This window comes from Monocercomonoides exilis (genome assembly GCF_001643675.1).
Source record: "Monocercomonoides exilis strain PA203 chromosome Unknown scaffold16-1735695, whole genome shotgun sequence".
In the NCBI taxonomy this organism is placed as follows: domain Eukaryota; phylum Preaxostyla; order Oxymonadida; family Polymastigidae; genus Monocercomonoides; species Monocercomonoides exilis.
The window spans coordinates 1309123-1329460 of record NW_027150561.1 but is presented as its reverse complement, the minus strand read 5'-3'; the positions used below and the strand labels follow the sequence as shown (position 1 = coordinate 1329460).

Here is a 20338-nt window from a genome sequence, read left to right as displayed (position 1 = left end):
AAAACAATGATTTCTCTATCCATTTTATTGTATTTGCTAACAAGCACACTCCTTTGTACATATTTACACCTGCAAATTTGTTTTGATGCCTTTCATCTCCCCACATGCATTCCTTTCTTTTTGGTTTCCATTGTTCCACTCTAGATTCAAAAATACTTCCATTCTTTTACAACGGGAGCCAAAATAGAGAAATAACAAGATTTCTTCTCTTTCAATTTGAGGAAAACATAAATTGCAAGAGGTATTTCTTGCAAATATTTGAAGTTTGTAATTCATCCAAACAAATTTTCTGTGATAATGCCAAATGCTGCGCTCTTATGAAATTTAATAAGATGCTTCATGAAATGAACAAGCATTTTTGATGCACTTATATGCCTTCCCGGAGAGATTAATGCAATTTTCATTATCAAATATTGAATAAAAATCACAGAAAGATATAGCCATTTGCATTTCAAAGCAAAATGACGAACATTGTTCAAAAATTGCAGGAAGGTATGTCACACCAATCTGCATCCCACTTGTGGATGCATTTGCGATTTAATCATCATTTTCCATTTTTCCATCGCTCTTTGTAATAATTTCACGATTAACTGTAAATGTTCAAGCTAACGTGCGAATGATGAATTTTGAGGGCAAAATATTCAACGATTCTATTCATCAAGACTTTATGACCCAGAAATGACACTATAAAATGAAATAAATTTTTCACAGCTTAAATGAATTTAAAACCAATGAAAACAGAATAAAGTGTTAGTCATTAAAATGGATATTCATGTCTTGTGTAAACCCAATCTATTCTTGCTACTTTCAATGATAAATCACGGTTTCATCTTTCAACAAAAACCATAAAAAATAAAAATTTATTTCAAATGCGATTAAAAAATTGATTGTTAATTCAAAATTTAGAAAATGCAAACACGATAACATAAAAGTTGGCATATGATCTTCATCTTTTTTGTAGCTTGAGTGAAAGAATTTTTTATTTATAAAAGAATAAAAAAAAATATTTTAAAAAAAAATTTGCTTAACAATCTTAAAATTTGATAATTTCTTTAATTTCCAATATTAATATATTACCAAAGTGCTCGAATAAGAAATAATAAAACCTTCAACTGTTTTAATTATAATCAATAAATTTTAATTTTTTACTTGTAATTTGTTTCATTATCTTTGACAACTTTCCATTTTGCTTCAATCAAACAATATCTGTCTCAACCACCCCCTGCGTAGAATTTGCCTGCTTCCGCAAAAACGGCTGCACCGGAGAAAATATTCTCGGAGAAACTCTTTTTGCTGCTGAAGATGGTCTGGCAGAATGGCTATAATTCACAGGTGTTTGCTGCGAGCCAAGAAGTGCTGTGTTTGGAGAGCGGCGAGACTGAGCAGCAAGAGACGCATTTCGAGAAGAAGACACAGGAGTTGAAGGCATCTTTGAGGAATTCGTGATATTCGGGATATTCTGGGTATTCGTTGTATTTGGGGTATTATGTGCATTAGGTGTATGAGGTGTGTGAGGTGAATGAGGTGTCATAGGATCTTCTGTCTGAAGTGTGTCTGCTGATGAAGGAACGTCCAATTGAATCTGAGGGCGAAGTGAGGTTGAGCCAAAACGAGGCGACTGCTGCAGCTTTCTCGGCGGAGTGGAGGGACGCAGGCGAGGAGAAGGAGATCTTGTTGAGAAGGAGCGAAATGAGCGAGCGGAAGAAGGAGAAGGAGAAAGCGAAGGAGAATGTGAAGTGATAAGAGGAGTGAATGAGGTGGATGATGAGGTGTTTGCAGTTAAAGCAGAAGAAGAAGAAGACGACGACGACGAAGAAGATGAAGATGAAGACAGCCCCATTGACGAATGAGGGCGAGGCTGTGAAGTGACACGGCGCGGGGCAAAAGCGGTGGGAGGTGGAGTGAAACCAACACGTGTCTGGAGCGGCCTTCTCAGCCCCATCGACGTCTGGGCACGCGGATAGAGCGAAGTGGGGTGCCGCTGTGAAGGCTGTGGAGAGAGGAGAGAAGAAGAAGTGGTTGAAGAAAAACGAGAAGGTGTAAAAGAAGAAGAAGATGATGACGATGAAGGCATTGCAGATTGAAGTGATCTGTTAGTTGATGTGAAAGGAAATGCAGGTGATGGCTGTGTGCGTGTGCTGAGCAAAGAGCGCGCTTCCGCCGCAATCGCCGATAACTCCACCTCACTTTGTTCTGACGCTCCTTCGCCCGATGCGTCTTTCCCAGCCAGCTCAGACACAAACTCTCTAAGCATATTGAGTTCTTCTTCCTGTCGCTTCATTTCTTGTGTGTTCTCCTCCAACAGCGCAAGCAGCTGCGCCACCCGCGTCTTCGCCTCCATCGTCTCCACCACTCCCTTTGTCGAGCCCATGTGAAGTTTCCCCTTCGCATTTTCTCCCTTCGGACGCGTTCCATCGCCTGCAATGTGCGCTTCCCTCGCCAATACACCTTCCGCCTCTAAGTGCTGCTGCAGCTTCATCGTCTTCTCCTCTGCAATGTGCTGCAGCCGCTTCCGCGTGATGGCTGTCTGCACACTCACAATCTCCTGCTTCAGGTTTTTGATCTTCGACAGCAACTCTCTTTTCTCCCTGCGCAGCTGGTTCACTTCATCAATAAGCAGAATGTTCTCATCCAGTTTCAGTCGCATCTCCCTTTTGCCCCTCTCTTTCGCCTTCGCCAGCCCCGTCTTCAGCGACATCAGCGAAATATCCAGATACTCCTTCTGTCTTGCAAATTCCTCTGCTTTCAAACTATCCCCCGCCGGCGATATCGTCTTCACGTAGTTTGGCCCCACAAACTCTTCGTAGATCTTCCTCAGCTCCGCAGCCCATGTTCCAGGCTCCTGCGCCACCAATGCTGACAAGTCGTGGCAGAAGCGGTCGCTCAGCCGCTGCTGGTCGTGCACACTCCGCTTCAGCCCCGCGTTCTCCTGCGAAAGCGCACTCATCCGCAGCTCTTTCTCCCGCTGCTCAATTTGCATAGTCGTCGCTTTTCGGTGTTCCTTTTCCAGTTCGGTATCCATTTCTTGAATTTGCTCCTCCAGAGACGCGATCTGCTCGTTCTTTGGTTCAATTGTCTTCTCCAGCTGCTTGATTTTGTAGTCAAACACAAACTTGAACTTGTCCAGTTCTTGGTTCTGTTTCTTCAGCCGCAAAATCACCGCTTCTTTGTCTGTGATCCCCTCTTCCAGCTCATTCATTTTCGCATCTCGTCGCCTCGATTCGGCACGCAGCTGGTCAACAGCCGCTTTCGTCTCCGCATTTTGGCTCTCCAACAGGTTCTTCTCACGCTGCAGCGGCTCCACTGCCTCCGTCGCCTGCCGCAGCTGCGTCTGGAGAAAGAGAATGTTCTCATCCATCTCCTCCTTCCGCACTTTCATCCTCCGCAGCTCCTCCGCCTGCATCGCCTTCGTTGCTGATATTTCCTCGTCAAACTCTTCTTTCTGTTGTTGCAGCGCCATCTCATATTTATCCCCCAACAATCTCATTTCTTCCTTAAGCGCCTCAAACGCCTTCTGGTTCTGCTCATCAATCGTCGTGTAGTGCTGCTTGATCCGCTCCTCCTTCCAGCTGAACTGCGACTGCATCTGCGTCGTTTCATCATCGTGTTTCTGTGACATCTCCTCTTTCTCTCTCTGCAGCTGAAGAACTGCCTCTTGCTTCTGCTTCACGGAGTCCTCATACACTTTCTCCAAGTCATCCAGCGCTTCCAGGTGCTGCTCTTCGAGCTGTGCCACTTTCTGGTCAAACTTCATTTTGCACTGATGCGCCTGCATCTCCAAAAACTTCACTTTCTCCTGTTTTTCATCCAATATTTTCGCATGCTTCTTTTTCGTTTCTTCCATCAATGCAGCAAACTGCTTGGATTTTTTCGTCATCATCGTGTCTCCCTGAAACTTCAGCTCTTTGATTTTGTTCTGAAGCATCACCAGCCGCTCCTGCTGCTCGGTGATCTGCGCCTTTGAGATGATATGCGCATCCCAGAATCCCGAGGGTGATGGATACGAAATCTGCTTAATTCTTCCAAAATCAATCGGCTGCACCGCCCAGAGGCAGAGCACGTTGTCTTCGCCGGCGGTGAGAATGGCAGAGCCTTCGGCACAGGCGCAGATGCGGGTGACAGGCGCCGTGTGGAAGAGATACTCGTCAAACACAGGAACAATCTGCGAGTCCGTCTTTGTTGTGTCTCTCGCAAACGTCTCGGTGATGGGCCAGGCATACGTCCGCAGCCCGCCCGAAACAAGCCCCGCAACCAAAACATCACACGAGTTCAAAATACACAGCTGCGAGACACGTCGTGTAACACCTCCAGTTTGGAACTGCACTTCCACAGTGCCATCTGCAATTCCCCTTAACTGCAAATCTGAGCCAGAAACAGCGATGTGTCTCTTCGGCCCCACCGCAATTGCTGAGTATGCACACCCAGACTCCACATGCTCCGACACACGCCGCAGCGGATCCGACCTTTCAGTGTCGATGTTCCACTGATAAACAGCCCCGTCTGTGCCAGCTGTGAACAAGCAGCGGTCGGAAGGGTCAAAGCAGAAAGCACGCACAATGCTGACGTGCCCTTTTACACTCCCCACACAATCTCCAGTGAACGAGTTGTACAACGACACAACTTTCCCATGCGCACAGGCAAACAGATGTCCTCCGTGTGAAAAGAGCACCTCCTGGCAGCCGGAGTGCTGGTGGAACGGGATCTCCTTCAGAAGCTCAAAGCGGCTGGACAAAATCGTCATCAGTCGCACTTTGTCGCCCCACGTCATCACAATGTGGAATCCTGTCGGGTGCAGCGAAAGCGACTTCACTTCAGCCTCAAAATGCTCCGCCAGCACACACTCCATCGTCACGATGTTCCACAGCCGCACCCACCCGTCTGTCGCACACGTAGCCACAAGCGGCGTCTTTGAGGCCACGCTCATCCCTGTGATGCTTCCTGAATGGAAGCCTCGCCCAATGTACTCAAACACCCCGCTCCCGGGCGTTGACATACCGGAAAGCAGCTGCGACAGCTGCACTAGGCAGATTTGTGTGTTCCCACAGACACACGCGACAATGCTGTGATCGGGAGATATGGCTGCTGTTGTGATGCGCTCGTCTTTGTGGGATTTGTGCGGAGGCAAACTGGCACCAGAAAACGTGGCAGACGTCGAAGCAGAGAGAGTCGAGACTGGTGTGAGCGGAGGGCCGCCTTCGCCTTCGCTGTTTTCTCTCTGCATGTTCTTCATCAGTGGAATTTCAGCGCTTAATTGTGAAGTGTAGAAAGAATCAAATTCTGCTGAACTCACATTCAAATCAGAAAGTGAAGTGTGATTTGCGTCTGAGTTAATTTTGTCTGTTCTCTCAAACAAAGCTATTCTTCCACGTGCGCCAACAGCCAAAAAGGAAGAAGCTGAAACACGAAGCAAGCCGGTTATTGCAATTGATGCACCAAGAAGATCATTCTGAATTCCTTTGAATCGGCCACCTTCAAAAATCCAAAGCTCCCCTTTTTCTGTTGAGGCAAGAACCCTGTTATCTTCTTCCAGCCAAAGGTGTGATGTGAAAGATGGCAGCGAGCGCTGTCCTGCTAACAAATTGATTGATTTAATTGCCCCGTCAACCAAAACATATGTTTTGGCAAATCTGGTTCCAGTAACAAGAAATTGAGAGCTGTCAAAAGGATGAAAACTGATGTGATTTATTGGAGTGGAAAGCTTACAGACGCCTAAGACGCGAATTGGTTGTGAAAGAGACCATAAAATGAGAGAATAATCTGGTGCACCACATATTACAGCGCAATGCTTATTATCATGAGACATTGCCACCCCCACAAATGGTGCATCATGAACATCTGGTGGCCTTTGAATGATACGTACTTTTTTTTGAGTTGAAATGTTGTAAATCGAAAGTTGATATATGGCAGGTTTTGGCTCAGCAGCTGCCGTTCCATTCGATTGAGCTTCAAAAGCAAGAGCAGAGACATCTTCTTCAACAGCTTCGCATGTTAATAAAAATTTCCTATCATTGCTTACCGTCAATGCTGTTAGTGTAACTATTTTTTTCAGTTCTGTCTCAAATATAAAGTTCATATTTTTGTTATTTATATTATACAGTGCGTAATGCTTTCCCACGGGATAAATAATATATTCATTATCCACAAAATATAAGTTATCATTTAGTGCTTTGTTTATTCCCCATGAATATCTGTAGTCATCCAAATATATCCAATAAAAAGTAATTTTTGAAAAAGAAAAAATACACACATTGGAGTGATGGTTGCCTTGTGATGAAAAGTTGAGGCAATCCCAGACATATTTGTTGTTCACAGATTCTGCTCGAAGAAAAGCAATTAGATTGAAAGTGCTCAAAATATTATTAATTTTTTGAAAAACTTAAAAACAGAGAACTTAGTTATGGGTTAACAAAAAACATAGTTAATTGAATAACAGTTTAAAATTCACATTCTATCATAAAAAAATTAATATAAAAATTAATATAACATTTTCCAGATACGTTGACTAAATATTTCTATTTCATTTGCAAATACTTAATAGATAATCAAAATTCAAAATGTGCGAAATATTAACGTTTTGGCAAAAGTTCTATTTTAAATTTTCTACCAAAATTATTGTGCTTTAACTTTGAGCAAAAAGGAACAATTGTTATTGGTGGTAGGGTGGATAACAAAGGCTGTTTTGGCTGCATTGATTTCCAATCCTCCTTTTTGTGGCTGTTAAAAGAAAACTCATTTTTAGCTTGCCATTCTGATGGATCAAGCACAATATATTGTTTATTCAATGGAAGAAGGTCTTTCACATTATCATTTATCAGAATGTTGCTTGGTATCTCTTCTCCACTTTGAAAGTTTTGTGTTGATTGGAGCAATTCTTTGATGAAATATTTGTTTACTACTCTTTTTATAGAATCATTTAATTCCATTGTTTTAGCAGGCCTTATAACTGGCTTGCCTTGTAAATTCAATGAAGAAGACTTATTCATCATTGAAAATGTTGGGTTAAAAGAAACAGAGCGATTCTGAAAAGTTCTGTCAAATTCTGAATTCTTTGCCAACATGTCAATTGAACAAGATGTGTTCGACGCATTTAATGAAACTTGCTGCTTATAAAGTTGTTTGTTCTCTTTCTTGAGCCTCATTGAAGTTTGTGGCAAAAAATAATTTCCAAAAGTAGAAGATGATGCTTGGTTAGATTCCATTGTTATTACATTTTGAGCGGAAGAATAACAAAAAGAAGGTGAAGATTTCAATGGTGTTAACAAACTTGACTGATTTAATAGCTCCTTCTTCCCACCCCCAACCTTCTCCATATCGCTTTTCCCTTTCAGTTTAGTCAGTTCCTTCACTCTCTGCTGCTGGTATCTCTCCAGTTCAGACATCTCCTCCATTCTCTTCTTCCTCTCCTGAATCTGCTCAATCTTTCTGATCTGCTTTCGAATTCTGTTCTTCTCTTGTAGCAAAATGCCAAGTTCATCTGCATCTCTCAGTCGGCTGTGCAACTCTTCTAATGTCATCACTGAATCTTCCTGTTCATCATCATCATCATCGTTTTCTTCTTCTTCTTGTGCATTCTTCTGTTTTTCCTTTTTATTAACTTTAGAAATTGAATATGTCATTCCTTCATCAATCGCTTCTTTCTCTTTCATTTTCCGTTCTGCCTCGTCCCACATCGCTTTTTCTTCATCGCTCACTTCCCAATCCTTCGTAACCCACTCCCCAAACAGCTTTTTAAACATTTTTGCATCTTTTATTTCAGATTTAATCATGTTTTTAAATTCAGAACTGAGTTTATTTGATACAGAAGTACCTTTAAACATCTCCCCAGCCACAGCAAATTCCGAACATGGCAGAGCTGCTGATCCAAACTCGTATTTTCTCTTCAGCCGGCCTTCCTCTTCTTTCCATTTGTCTCTCATTTTCTCCTTTCGAAAGCCTGCAATTCTCGATTCAACCCTCCCGTCACGCTCAAAGTCCACGTCGTAGCTTATCAGCGTCCCGTGCTCGCAAACAGGCGCACATTTCAAGAAGTTCTCAGCGAGGTGCGAGTCCAGCGATGAGGAAGATTCTGTTGATAACAAGCTTTCCGGATCTGGAGAAGAAGTTGGAGATGCAATTGAATCAAGATTGTCAGAAGTTGTGTGTTTATTTTGTGAAGATGAAATTTGAAAGTAATCATCCTTTTTCTGATTTTGTTGGTTTGTGAACGTTTCTTCTATTTCATTGAACAATTGATACATTGTAATTTTAGTATCAACAAATTCATATATTGATCTGTCAATATCTTTCTTTTCTCCATGTTGATTAAGTAATTTCTTATGTTTGGAAATTATCGTAGAATCGTTTCTTCGTTGATGCATTTCATGCATATGAAAATCATTGATTGAGCTTTGAAATCCTTTTGGAGAGTGTGGTGATTCTTTGTTTCTTAGTTTTATAACACTTCCAACATTAGAATTTATTGTCTTTGCTTGTTTATTGTTTTGAATATTTTCTTCCGATCTTTCAGCTCCTGCTTTTTTGATATTGAAATTTATTTCATCGAAAGTCCCAACAGTGAAATTGTCCGTAGATGTTGGTTTTGCACTTAAAATGTCGGATTTTTGAAAATGAAAGATCTTTTGCGGAAAAGGATTTGATGATGGATTTGAAAGCGCTGATAACGTGAATGTGCGAGTATGCGTTGAGGGACATTTACTGCTAAAACCATTGGAAACGCTTGAAGATATTGTGGGGAAATGAATTTCTTTTCCTGTTGCGGAAGCAAATATGTTCGAATTCAAATAATAAGCATAAGCTTCACTGTTCAATGGATCAGTATTTTGCTTGCTAATATTATTCATAGTAGAGTCTTTTTGAAAATATATCTGTTTTGATGCAAAGCTTTTCATAAATCAATAGTCCAGGGGAAAAATTGCTCCTTGTATCAACAAATTAAAATAATAAAGAGTTTTAGAAAAACAGTAAATTTGAACCACGTTTTTCTTTTGAAAGAGCAAAGAATTTATAAAAAAATTTTTTTGATCTTTCCTGAAAAAAGATTACACTTCTAAAAAAAATGAAAATCTTGTATTTATCACGCATACTTATGTAGTTTTGAATTTAAGAAGTTTGTTATAAGAAAATAGAAAGAGAATGAAAACGCGAAATGTGGAAAAATTATATTTAAAAATCCTCCTTCAAAACACATAAATAGAAATGCCTTTATAAATAGTGAATGTTTAGTGTTTAAAGCTCATCTTCATGAGACTGTTTCTCTTCTTCAGCTTCAACTTTCGGTGAGTCCTGCTCCGAGTCCTTTTCTTTTACACTTTCCTCTTCTTTTATTTCTTCATCATTTTGTTCAGTTTCTTCTTTCCTTTCATTTTCTTCTTTTTCTTCATGTACAGGTTGTTCGTCTGCTTTCTTTTCTTCTTCTTTGTCTGCTTCTTCATCTTTTGTTTCTGTATTTTCTTTAACTTCCTCTTCTGCTGCTGGCTTTTCTTCTTCCTTTTCTTCTGGTTTTTCTTCTTTCTCTTCCTTTACTTCTTTTTCATCTTTCTCTTCCTTCTCTTCTTTCACTTCCTTTTCCTCTTTCGTTTCCTTCTCTTCTTCAGTTTTATCTTTCTCTTCTTTCTCCTCTTTCACCTCATTCTCTTTCTCTTCTTCTTTCTCTTCCTTCACTTCTTTTTCCTCTTTTTCCTCTTTTTCCTCTTTTTCCTCTTTCGTTTCCTTCTCTTCTTTCTCTTCTTTAACTTCCTCCTCCTCTTCTTTCGTTTCCTTCTCCTTTTTCTCTTCCTCTTGTTCCTTTTCCTTTTCTTTTTCTTTTTCCACTTCTTTTTCTTGCTTCTCTTCCTCCTCCTCCATCTTCTTCATCTTCTCCTCCCTCTTCTTCCTCCTCTTCTCCGCTGCTTCCTTCGCCCTTCTCTTCGCCTCTGCTTTTGCCTTCTTTATCGACTCCTTCACAGTCACCGCCATGTCTTCCTCCATCTTCTCCACTGCATTGTCTATACTTTCTGCACTCGTCGCGTTTTGAACCTGCGCATCTCCCGCACTGCTCTCCGCTGCCACGCTGTTGATCCACTGCTCTACGTCGTCCACAATACTCTTCAGCTCCTCCAGAGTCTTCCTCTTCTCTGCAAACGCGATTTCGCGCGCCTCTTTGAGCTCTTCCATTCTTTCTTTTGCTTCCTGAATTTCCTCTTCGTCTTCTTTAACTCCATCCTTTTTCGCATCTTTCTCCATCAATTTTTCCCTTTCAATCGCTTCCTTCTCGTCCTTCTCGTCCTTCTCCTTCACTTTCTCCAGTCTCTTCCTTGCCTTCTTAATCCTCCTCTGCGCATCAGCTAATGACGCTGCCTTCTTCCCCATCTGCTTCGCTTCCGTCACAGGCGCATCACACACCGCATGCACTTTCTCCATCTGCTCTGCCAAGTCGTCGAGTGTCAGGTCATCCGACGACACACTCTCCATCCAATCGACATAATCTGCAAGCGCCGCTTTCATTTCCTCTCTTAGCTTCTCATTGGTCACTCCCTCAAAATAGTGCGCAAACGGCTTCACATCTTCGTCATCGTCAACTTCTTCCACTTCTGCTTTCTCTGATGCATTTGCCCCGCCTTCCACTGCTTCAGCCTTCGCTTTCCTTCTTTCCACTGCCTCGTCCACAATCGCCAGCTGCTCCTTCAGCCAAAACACGAACGACTCGGCCTCGCTCCGCTTCTGCGCCAGCTCTTCTCTTTCAGCGTCGATCTGCACCGATCGGTGGATGTGGCTCTGCGCCTCTCTCATTGCCGCATTCGCGAACGGAGGCAAAGCAGGAACCACAAACACACTTCTGCTACCCAGTGAAGAAGAAGCACGGGCAACTGCACTGAAGCTCGGCTGGTGCGCAGAAGGAAGGTAAATCGCCTGGCGCGGGAAATATTCACGTGGAAGCTGCTCAAACGAACTCCAGGGGGCAAGTTCACTTGCACTCTGTGATGTGTTCAATGTGCCGTTCAATCTTTGTGCCTGCCTTTTCATCCTTTCCTCTTTCAAATGGCGCGCATCGCTCAAAATCTGCTTTTTCGCCCTTTCCGTCTCGCTTGCCTCTCTCTCCATGAAAGAGCTTCTGATTGTGGGGATATCCTCAAACGGGACAAGGGTATTGGGCTGTCCTCTGATGTATATTGAAGGGTGTCTGTGCAACCTCGCAAACGCAAAGCGTGTGCTCTTCATCCGCTGCATGCGCCGATCCACATACTTCACTCGGTCTTCTATCATCTTCTGCTCCTGAAGCACCTTCATGCGCTCGGCTGCCTCTTCTGCTCGCTTCCTCATCCGCTCTTTCCTTTCCTCCGCGTCTCTTCGGTCTTCCTCCTCGTCTCTTTCTCGCTGCGCTCTTTCTTCTTCGGTCTCCTCTTCTCTTTGGTCTTTCTTTGATTTGCTCTTTTCTGAAGCTGCTGTTCCGCTTTCTTTGTATGCAGCTCCTTCAGCACTGGATGGCTGTGTGTTGTTTGTTGCTGTTGCATTCACATTCACATCGCTCTGTGCTTGTGCTTCAGCATTCTCCGAAGTAGTTTCATTTGATTTGTTTTCATTTGATTCAACTTTTGTCTCGTCTGCTGCGTTTTTCGCTTCTTCTTTCTGTTTGTTGCTTCCTTTCCCTTTCTTCTTTTTCGCTTCTGCTGCTTCTTCCCTCCGCTTCATCTCCTTCTTTCTCTGCATTTCGCCTTCCAGCGCAACGGCTTGGCTGATTTCTGGTGTCTCGCTGAAAGATAGCCTTGTTCCAACAACCTCAAGCAATCCATGCACAGTGAATGCAAAGTCCATCTCAAACGTGGTGTTGTACAAGACCGTGATGTTCTCTTGATACGCCTTCAAAATCGCTTCTTCTTCTTCAAATTCAGCTTCTTTGTTTGCATTCGTAGCATTTTCTGTTTGTTCCTTGGTCTCTTCACTCATTTCAGATACATTTTCCGGCTTCTTTTCTTCTTTCTTCCGCAAAATTCCCCTGTGAATCAGCTCGTCTCCGATCTTCTTCTTCAAGTCCAGCACTTCCACACGCAGAATCTCTGTAGGCACACCCGTTGGCAGCATCCTTCTGTCATTGTAGCTGACAACCACAGTCATCTCTGACGGAATATCTTGCAGCATTTCCGCCTCTTTCTTCACTTTCTCTCTCAATTTTCGGTCTTCCTCGCTTTCTTCTTCTTTTTCTGTTTGCTGCTTCTGTTCTTTGTTTTCTTCTCCTTCTTCTGTTGTCTTTTGCTCTTTCTTGCTCCTTTGCTGCAGCTTAGCCAAAACTTTCTCCTTCTCCTTCTCTCTTCCATTCAATGCGATGTTTCCCAGCGGAATAATCAGAGTCGAAGTATTTGACAGCTGCTGGCCAATCGACACAAGCTCAACCGCATCTTCCAACAGATACGCATTTGGGGGCATTTCAGAAGATGCGTTCACCCAGCCTTTGTAGCGCGGCTCAACTTCTGCTGTTGCATTTGTCATTGCATTCACATCTGTTGCGTTGTTCTGCCCGGTGATTGTGCTATTTTCCGCCTCCTCTTTCTTTTCTTCCTGTTTTGTTTCATTTTCAACCTCAACCACATTCTGTTTTGCTTGTTCCATTCCCCATCTCACCTGAATATCTGCTCTAATCGGATACATCGACCTCCGGATAAGTTTCAGTGTTTCTCCGCCTTCTGGAATGCCTGGCTGGATGATCTGCCGGCTTGCTCTATCCGCCTCATAATCCTCTCCCATCCCTGAAACCTTCCACTTTTCGCTGCTTTTCTCCTTCTGAGAAGAAGAAGACGATGATGACGAACCAGCTTTCCCTTCTCCTTTCTTCCATCCTCTTCCGCTTCCGCTCCCTCTTTCTCTCCACCCAACCTCTTCTCTCCCAAACAGCGCTTCTCTGCCCAAATGCCCAAACGCTGCTGCTCCCAGTGAGGCTGACTCATCCACATTCATCCGCTTTCCAAGCTCTCCTTCTGCACTGTGGCCGTTCAGTACCGCGCCAATCGCCTTCTGCAGCGCCGGCATCCGCATCCCACCGCCAGCCACTTCCACTGCTGCGTTCTGCAGCTTCACGCCTGGAAATCTCGCTCCGACCTCTTCAACAAACAGAGAAGCGTGGCGTGTGACGTGCTGGATGACCAAGTTCGACGAGTACTGCAGCTGCTCTGCTGACACATTCATCACCAGCTCGTCGATACCTGGGATCGGATCATCGATCTTCAGCCGGTGCTGTGGAGAAACTGACAGAATCTCCTTTGTCGCTGCAACTTCGCGCCGCAAGCGCACCAAGCAGCCGGGGCAGCCAATTACTTCACTGCACATCGCTTTTCTCTTCGGAAGCGTCACATTTGCCTGCAGAGTGAAGCGGGGTGCTTTGCGTTTCTTTGCCGCTTTTCTTTGGCAGCTGTCTGACTGCGAGGATTCGCCTGCTTGTGCCTCGTACTCTTCGAGAAGGCGCTCTTCCCATGTCTTGTACGGCACACGGATGTCGAAGTCGTCCATTCTTTCGCCTTTTCCCTTTGTGTTTGTAATTTTCCCGTTCTTCTTCTTCCTCCTCTTCACTTCTGCCTTCGCCTTTTGGAGTGCGCTTTGGCACCCATCGAAGTCGTACTCCTCTTCCTCGTCTTCCTCTTCTTCGTCCAAAGTTTCAAGCAGCATCTCCTTCGTAACATTCGCCGGTAGATACTCCGGATGCTCATCCAAAATGGCGCTCCAATCTCGTCTGTCCAGCAGGCGGCACAGCCTCATCGTTGCGTTCTTCATCAGCCGCTCCTCGAAGCGCAGGCTGCCGAGCGTCTCGATGCTCCGCGTGAGCAGGATGTCGACGGTGCCTTTGCCCCGCACCACTTTGTACGTCTCAAAGTTGGTCAGCGACGAGTTCTCAATCAGCACCTCTTCGAGCGGGAAGCGGTACTCCGCCAAGCTGAACGTGGTCTGCGAGGAGCCCACATCCACGAACACAACGTGTCGAATGTCTTCCTTTGTTGCACGCTTTGCGCCTGGCTCGCTCAACCTGCCTTCCATCTCCATCGCCTGCTCAATCTCTTTCTTCATCCCTTGCCACTCTGCCTCTTTGCTGAGCTTCTTGTCGCTTGGAAGGCTGGGCTTCTTCTCCTTTGTGCTTATGAATTTTTCCCATTTGCTCGAATGCTTTATTGTTTTTTCTTTTTTGTTCCAGGATATTACTGTTTTGCAAAACTGCGAAAATTTCACTTTAAGCAATGAAAACAGTGACATTGTCGCTTTTTCTTCATCCGTAATCTCTTTTTCATTTGCTGAACTTTCAGGTTTTTTCTGTGTGTCTTGACTTTTTGTCTCTTCAACAACTTTAACAGCGTTATCGGTGGTACGTTGAATAATTTGTGGTTCGTATGGCATAGTGCGTGACCTTTCTGTTCCATACCAGTATGCAGATGCTGCGTTCGACTCTAAAATAGTTGGAACTCGCATATGAGCAATGCGTGCCGCTTCAATAAGTGCTTGACGCTGTGATTGAGTAAAAGCAGGCGGGACAATCAATATATACTCGATATCTCCAGCACCTGAAGCTTCTTCAGCAAGGTGTTGTATGTTTTTCAAAAGAAGAGCTGCCGCCTCCTCGACCGATACGGAATCATTTGTTTTCTTTTCAATAAACTCAAGTCTATGAGTTGTCTGATTCTTCGTCAGTTGAGCAAAAGGAAATGGGAAAATATAGTTATCAGGCAACGAATCTTTTCCGAGACTATGAATTATGTTGACAAATGTTTTGTTTGCAAGACGGACTTGCTACAAAAAGAAGCAAATAAGTAAATTTTAATCCTTCTAAAAAATAAAAATGAAATCAAAGCAAATCATACCTTGTTAAAAGCATCAGCTCCTGTATACCTATGGACCCCATCAACACTAACTAATGCAGGTACTTTTCGTTTTCCAGTCGGAGTTTGAACAACTTCAAGACTCAATTTCCCACCAACCATTGATGTTACAATGTTTGCAGATCCAAAATCTACTCCTCCGATGCTTTTTTCAGCATAAACGTCAAACGTCTGACAGACCAAATAAATAAAGAATAGCAAAGACCGCATTTTTATTTGACAGAAATTTTTTGATCTTATACCACAAAGATATATTTTTCATTCGAGACATTTGTTCCTATAAATTGAACACATTACATAATACGATATGTCATTCTTTTTTTCGTTCGGAAAAATCACAAATTAATTATGAGATCGAACGATCGAAATGACAACTCCGTATTCTTACGCCGACAGCATTGCGCAACGACAACGCCAGCGAGTTCCTGAAGAAGATGAAAGTATTTTCTTGTGTATATATTCTCGATCTTGCATGTTTTATTGTATGTTTTAGAATTTAGAGCCACTGATACATCTGAATCCTTTTCCCCAAGTCAAGGATTCTTAACAAGAATATCTTCTGGTACAAGATTGTTGCCGCGTGTAAATACAATTGCTAACCGAGATAACCCAGAGGAAAAGCAAAAGCTTAATCTTCTTTTTTCAATGAGAAGACAATTTTTGCAAAATGGTTTAACTGTCAATTTTCTTTTTGTGATTTTTAAATTTTTTGATGATCCAAACGTTGTATAAATGAATTTTCATTCACGAATTGTTAAGATACCAAATCAATTCTTCAATCTATTTGCGATCATGTTGAATTCAGATGTGCAAGGACAAAATGGTCTTTCGATTTGGGTGTGGCATATCACGCAACAGCGCTTAGCGTGCGTGATCGATTAATTGGTGTGATTAATTTTTTTAGTTTTAAATTACAATACTTTTCTTGAAATTTGCAATTTATTATCAACAGAATTGTGGAATGATACAAATCGTCACTTTCACGAAAAGAATCCCAAAAGACTTTATTATCTTTCCATCGAATATTTGATTGGAAGACTTTTGCGTTCAAACTTGTTGTCTCTAACTGTGATGAATGAATACACAAGTGTTCTTTCACAGATCGGATTGAAGATGGAAGAAGTTGCTGAGCAGGAAATAGATATGGGACTTGGAAATGGAGGTCTTGGGCGTCTTGCTGCATGCTATTTGGACTCAATGGCGTCATTGCGCCTGCCGGCGTGGGGTTACGGACTTCGCTATCAGTACGGAATGTTCAAACAAAAGATCTCTCCTGACGGCGATCAAATTGAATTGCCAGACTACTGGCTTGAGAACGGTTGCCCATGGGAAATCCAGAGAAACGATGTAAAATACAAAGTCAGATTCTTTGGACACGTTGAAGAGTACAAAGAGAAGCGAGTGGAAGCTCGCAAGCGCATGGAAAGAAGGAGAAAGACAGCATCCTCAGCATCTGCTTCTTCTTCTTCTTCCTTTGCTCTTTCACCGAGCAGTTTCTCATCTGAGATGATGTCAGCTGAATCAGCACCACTTCCTCGTGCACAATTTGGTGCATCACCATCATCAGTTCCTTCTTCAGCCAGCAACGATGAAGACGACGAATTTGAGTGGGTTGAAGTGACAGAAAACTACGAAATTGAATCTGGACCTATCAGAAAAAGATGGGTTGGAGGAGAAGAAGTTATTGCACGTGCATACGATGTACCAATTGCAGGATTCAGAACATTGAACACAATTAACTTGCGTCTTTGGGAGTCTGTTCCATCACACGAATTTGACTTATCATCGTTCAACAGAGGAAGCTACGATGATGCAGTGAGAGCGAAGCAGCAGGCAGAGACGATCACTCAAGTGCTGTATCCAAACGACGCGTTCACAGCCGGTAAGGAATTGCGTCTTCGTCAGCAATACTTCTTTGTATGTTCTTCGCTGCATGATATCATCCGCCGCTTTGAGAAACAAGGAAAACCATATTCCGACCTTCCAGAAGCCGTCATGATGCAATGCAATGACACACATCCAGTTCTTGCAATTCCGGAGCTTATGCGCATTTTGATGGATGAGAAGATGTTGGAATTCGACGAAGCATGGAAGATCACACAAGGTTGCTTTGGATACACTAACCACACTGTGTTGCCAGAAGCACTGGAGAAGTGGCCAGTCGATCTTCTCGGAAGGATGCTGCCAAGACATCTGGAGATCATCTATCTCATCAACCACGTATTCCTTGAGTCAATCAAAGGGAAATACGATGCATACATGGGAGAACTGTCAATTGTGGAGGAATATCCAGTAAAGTGCATTCGTATGGCCAATCTTGCCATTGTCACTTCCTCCAAAGTGAATGGTGTGGCTGAGCTTCACTCACAGCTGCTGAAAACGACAATCTTCAGGCACTTTTATGAAGTGTTCCCGGATAAATTCCTCAACGTTACAAATGGTGTTACACAGCGTCGTTGGTTGCTTGAGGCCAACCCACCACTTGCTAAGCTTTATGACTCCAAAGTTGGAAGCAGATGGACAGTGGCATACAAAGTGCTGCGTCGCATTGAGAGTCAGGGAATGATCAACAAACCATTTATTGATCAATTCTGGAACGTAAAGAGGATGGCCAAGGAGAAGCTGGTTGAGGTAATTGAGCGTGAGTGCGGACAAGGCAACCCGGCTGCTGCAGGTGTTTTGATGAGGCATGGAGCAGAATTAGACAATGTGATCTTTGATGTGCATGTGAAGAGGCTGCACGAATACAAGCGACAGAGCTTGAACATCCTGAGGTGCATTTATGAGTACTTGGAGCTGAAGAAACTGAGTCGCTCTGAACTTTTGAAACGCCCACCGAAAGTTGTCATCTTTGGTGGCAAAGCAGCACCCGGCTATTTCATGGCAAAGAAGACAATCAAACTGATCTGCGCCGTTGGAAACGTTGTGAACAAGGACGAGTCTATTATGGATGCTTTGAAGATCGTGTTCATCCCGAACTACTGTGTTTCGCTTGCCCAAATCATCATCCCTGCTGCTGATATCTCGGAGCAGATATCCACTGCAGGCTATGAGGCATCAGGCACCTCGTGCATGAAGTTCTGCATGAACGGTGCTCTGCTTGTGGGCACATGGGACGGAGCCAACATCGAAATTGTGGAGGAGATTGGAGCGAACCAGGCATACATCTTTGGACTTAAAGCAGAAGAAATTGAAGGTGCACGTGCAAGAAGGCATTCTCCATCATATACACTCCCACCATCACTTACTGCTGCGCTTGATGCAATTGATGGAGGGAAATTTGGAAATCCAGCTGATTTCGCCCAATTCACCGACAACATTCGGAACAGTGACCACTATTTGGTGTCAATGGACTTCGAGGATTACATCAAGACACACAAGAAGATTGAAGAAGACTGGGCAAAGAAGGATGAATGGGGCAGACGTGCAATTTTGAATTCAATCAGAATGGATAAGTTTTCTTCTGATCGTTCCATCATCGACTATTCAGAGAAGATCTGGAACATCAAGCCTTGCATGGTTCCACAACCAATAGTTGAAGCACAGGGAAGATAATTCTTTTTTTATTTATTTATTAATTTATTTATGCAACTCCGCATTTATTTTGATATATTAATGATCTTTTGTGTTTATTGGAAAAAACTAATTCATTGTTTCACTCATTGATTTTAAGTATATATATTTTTATAAATTATGACTTTTCTCTTTAATAAATAAGTATTTAGTTACTTTTTCACTTCTAAAAATGAATATTAACAATAATCAACATATTTTATTGAGTTGAATAACTTTGCGAATGTAATTCTGTTTTATAAAAAAAATGCTCCTCTCTATTTTTCAAGCCTGACTTCATATTCATTCGAATGCATCTTTTTAAAAAAGAGGGAAAAACCAAAATTATGTTATTCGCCAGAATTAATAATTATGGTTTTTATTTTTCATCATTAAGCAAATTGATATCTTAATATTTAACAAGCAAATAAATGCAACTGCATTGGAATAATCAAAAATAATGAATATTGTGAATTGTTTTCAATCAACCCACTCAATTGAAATGATAGTCAAATGTAGCAAAATATTCAGCTTCAGGCATTTTCATAGAATAATTATGCACTTTTTATTGACTTTTTTTAATCATTAAATACAATAAAAATTTATCCATTTTTTGGCATTCGTGAAATGTTGGAAAACTTCATGTTTTGATTTCAATAACACATGTTTACGGATATGAAAATGAAATCTATTTCAAAATTTGATTAAGTTATTTAATGTTATAAACGAAGCAATTTTTTTATGCTTTGTGCAATAAAAGCTTGAAAGTCCGTATATACCCCCATATGTTTATATTTGGGCAATTTATTTTCAAAATTTAACAAAAGCGATTTTTCAAAAAAAAATGCCCTTTTCAAGTTCTCTGAAGAAAAATGTGTTTTTGCGATAGTTGAGTTCAGACAATAAAATATTTTCTGATGGAGTTCTTTTCATTGGATTGAATAACAAGCTCAATTTTCTTCACACTTCTTCAAAAATTCTCATTCTTTTTTGGGGGCTTATTTCCTTGAATATTTCACACAAATTCGAAAAGATAATTATTTTTCAAAAATAATAAACATCAAAAAAGAATCACTCATTTTCATGTTTTAATTTTTGATATGGGTATTTTTTTTAATGAAAGATCACTAAATTTCAATTACCACCTAGCATTATTTTTAAAAATTTCACAATATTCCATCACATTGTTATTATAAAGGGATATAAAATAAACAGTGATGTTCCTATAACAAACATATTTGCTGATGAGTGAAATGAACATTTATGATCGCAATACGAAGGAATATTGTGAAAAATCAATAATTCATTTTGAAAGAGAAATTAATATTTTGTGGCATTTCCTAAAACAATACCCATTAATAAAAATATAATTCATTTTATTTAAATAAAAATGGGGCAAAATTCTTTCATTTATGAATAAAAAACGGTTTGTTCCAAACTTTTTCAACAACCTTTTCATAATAAGTCTATCATTCCCTTGTTAAAAGAATAAAGAAAATATAAAATATCGAAAAAACTTTTTTAGGTGAAGAATGGAACAAATTTTTAAAAGCTAAAATTTTCGTACCAAATGCAATAAATTATTTTTATTTTCCATATTTTTTAGCTGAAAACATGCGAAAGTGATTCCCCCCCCCCCCCCCCCCCCCCTTTTTTTTTTTTAGAAGAAGTAGAAGAAGACATATTTTGTTCTTAATTTCCAAAAAGGCTCCAAACAAATACTGAAAAAATTTTGCAAAAGATTTCTGAATTTGAGGCAATCCTTTCATTCTTTGTCATCCAATTCATTAATTTTCGAACAACATAAAGCAAAAATACACCCGGCAAATAATTGCCGCTTTTCCCAATTATTGAAATCTTGCGTATAAAAAGCCAATAAATGAATTACAAGGTTTTTCTTTTTTCTTTTTTAACCTATCATTCTGAAATGAACAATTCAAACAAAAATTTGATGA

General features: G+C 41.7%; 4 protein-coding genes across 4 annotated transcripts; 1 reads left to right on the top strand and 3 right to left on the bottom strand.

The window, feature by feature from the left end:
- Positions 1–1195: 1195 nt before the first annotated feature.
- Positions 1196–6073, bottom strand: MONOS_11057 (putative WD repeat-containing protein 65; the record flags this gene model as incomplete). The annotated part of the gene is made up of 1 exon (XM_067863557.1): positions 1196–6073. The coding sequence occupies one exon, from the start codon at positions 6071–6073 to the stop codon at positions 1196–1198; it is 4878 nt and encodes a 1625-aa protein (XP_067729696.1).
- Positions 6074–6892: 819 nt separating this feature from the next.
- MONOS_11056 (uncharacterized protein) lies at positions 6893–8237 on the bottom strand (the record flags this gene model as incomplete). The annotated part of the gene is made up of 3 exons (XM_067863556.1): positions 6893–6897; positions 7265–7744; positions 7808–8237. The coding sequence occupies 3 exons, from the start codon at positions 8235–8237 to the stop codon at positions 6893–6895; spliced, it is 915 nt and encodes a 304-aa protein (XP_067729695.1).
- Positions 8238–9047: 810 nt separating this feature from the next.
- Positions 9048–15072, bottom strand: MONOS_11055 (putative hsp70 domain containing protein). Its single transcript, XM_067863555.1, has 2 exons — positions 14814–15072; positions 9048–14742 (listed from the first exon to the last, which is right to left on the bottom strand). The coding sequence occupies exons 1-2, from the start codon at positions 15039–15041 to the stop codon at positions 9226–9228; spliced, it is 5745 nt and encodes a 1914-aa protein (XP_067729694.1). The 5' UTR covers positions 15042–15072; the 3' UTR covers positions 9048–9225.
- A 114-nt stretch (positions 15073–15186) lies between these two features.
- MONOS_11054 (starch phosphorylase) lies at positions 15187–18616 on the top strand. The gene is made up of 4 exons (XM_067863554.1): positions 15187–15271; positions 15325–15501; positions 15591–15716; positions 15784–18616. The coding sequence occupies exons 1-4, from the start codon at positions 15199–15201 to the stop codon at positions 18384–18386; spliced, it is 2979 nt and encodes a 992-aa protein (XP_067729693.1). The 5' UTR covers positions 15187–15198; the 3' UTR covers positions 18387–18616.
- The last annotated feature ends 1722 nt before the right edge of the window (positions 18617–20338 follow it).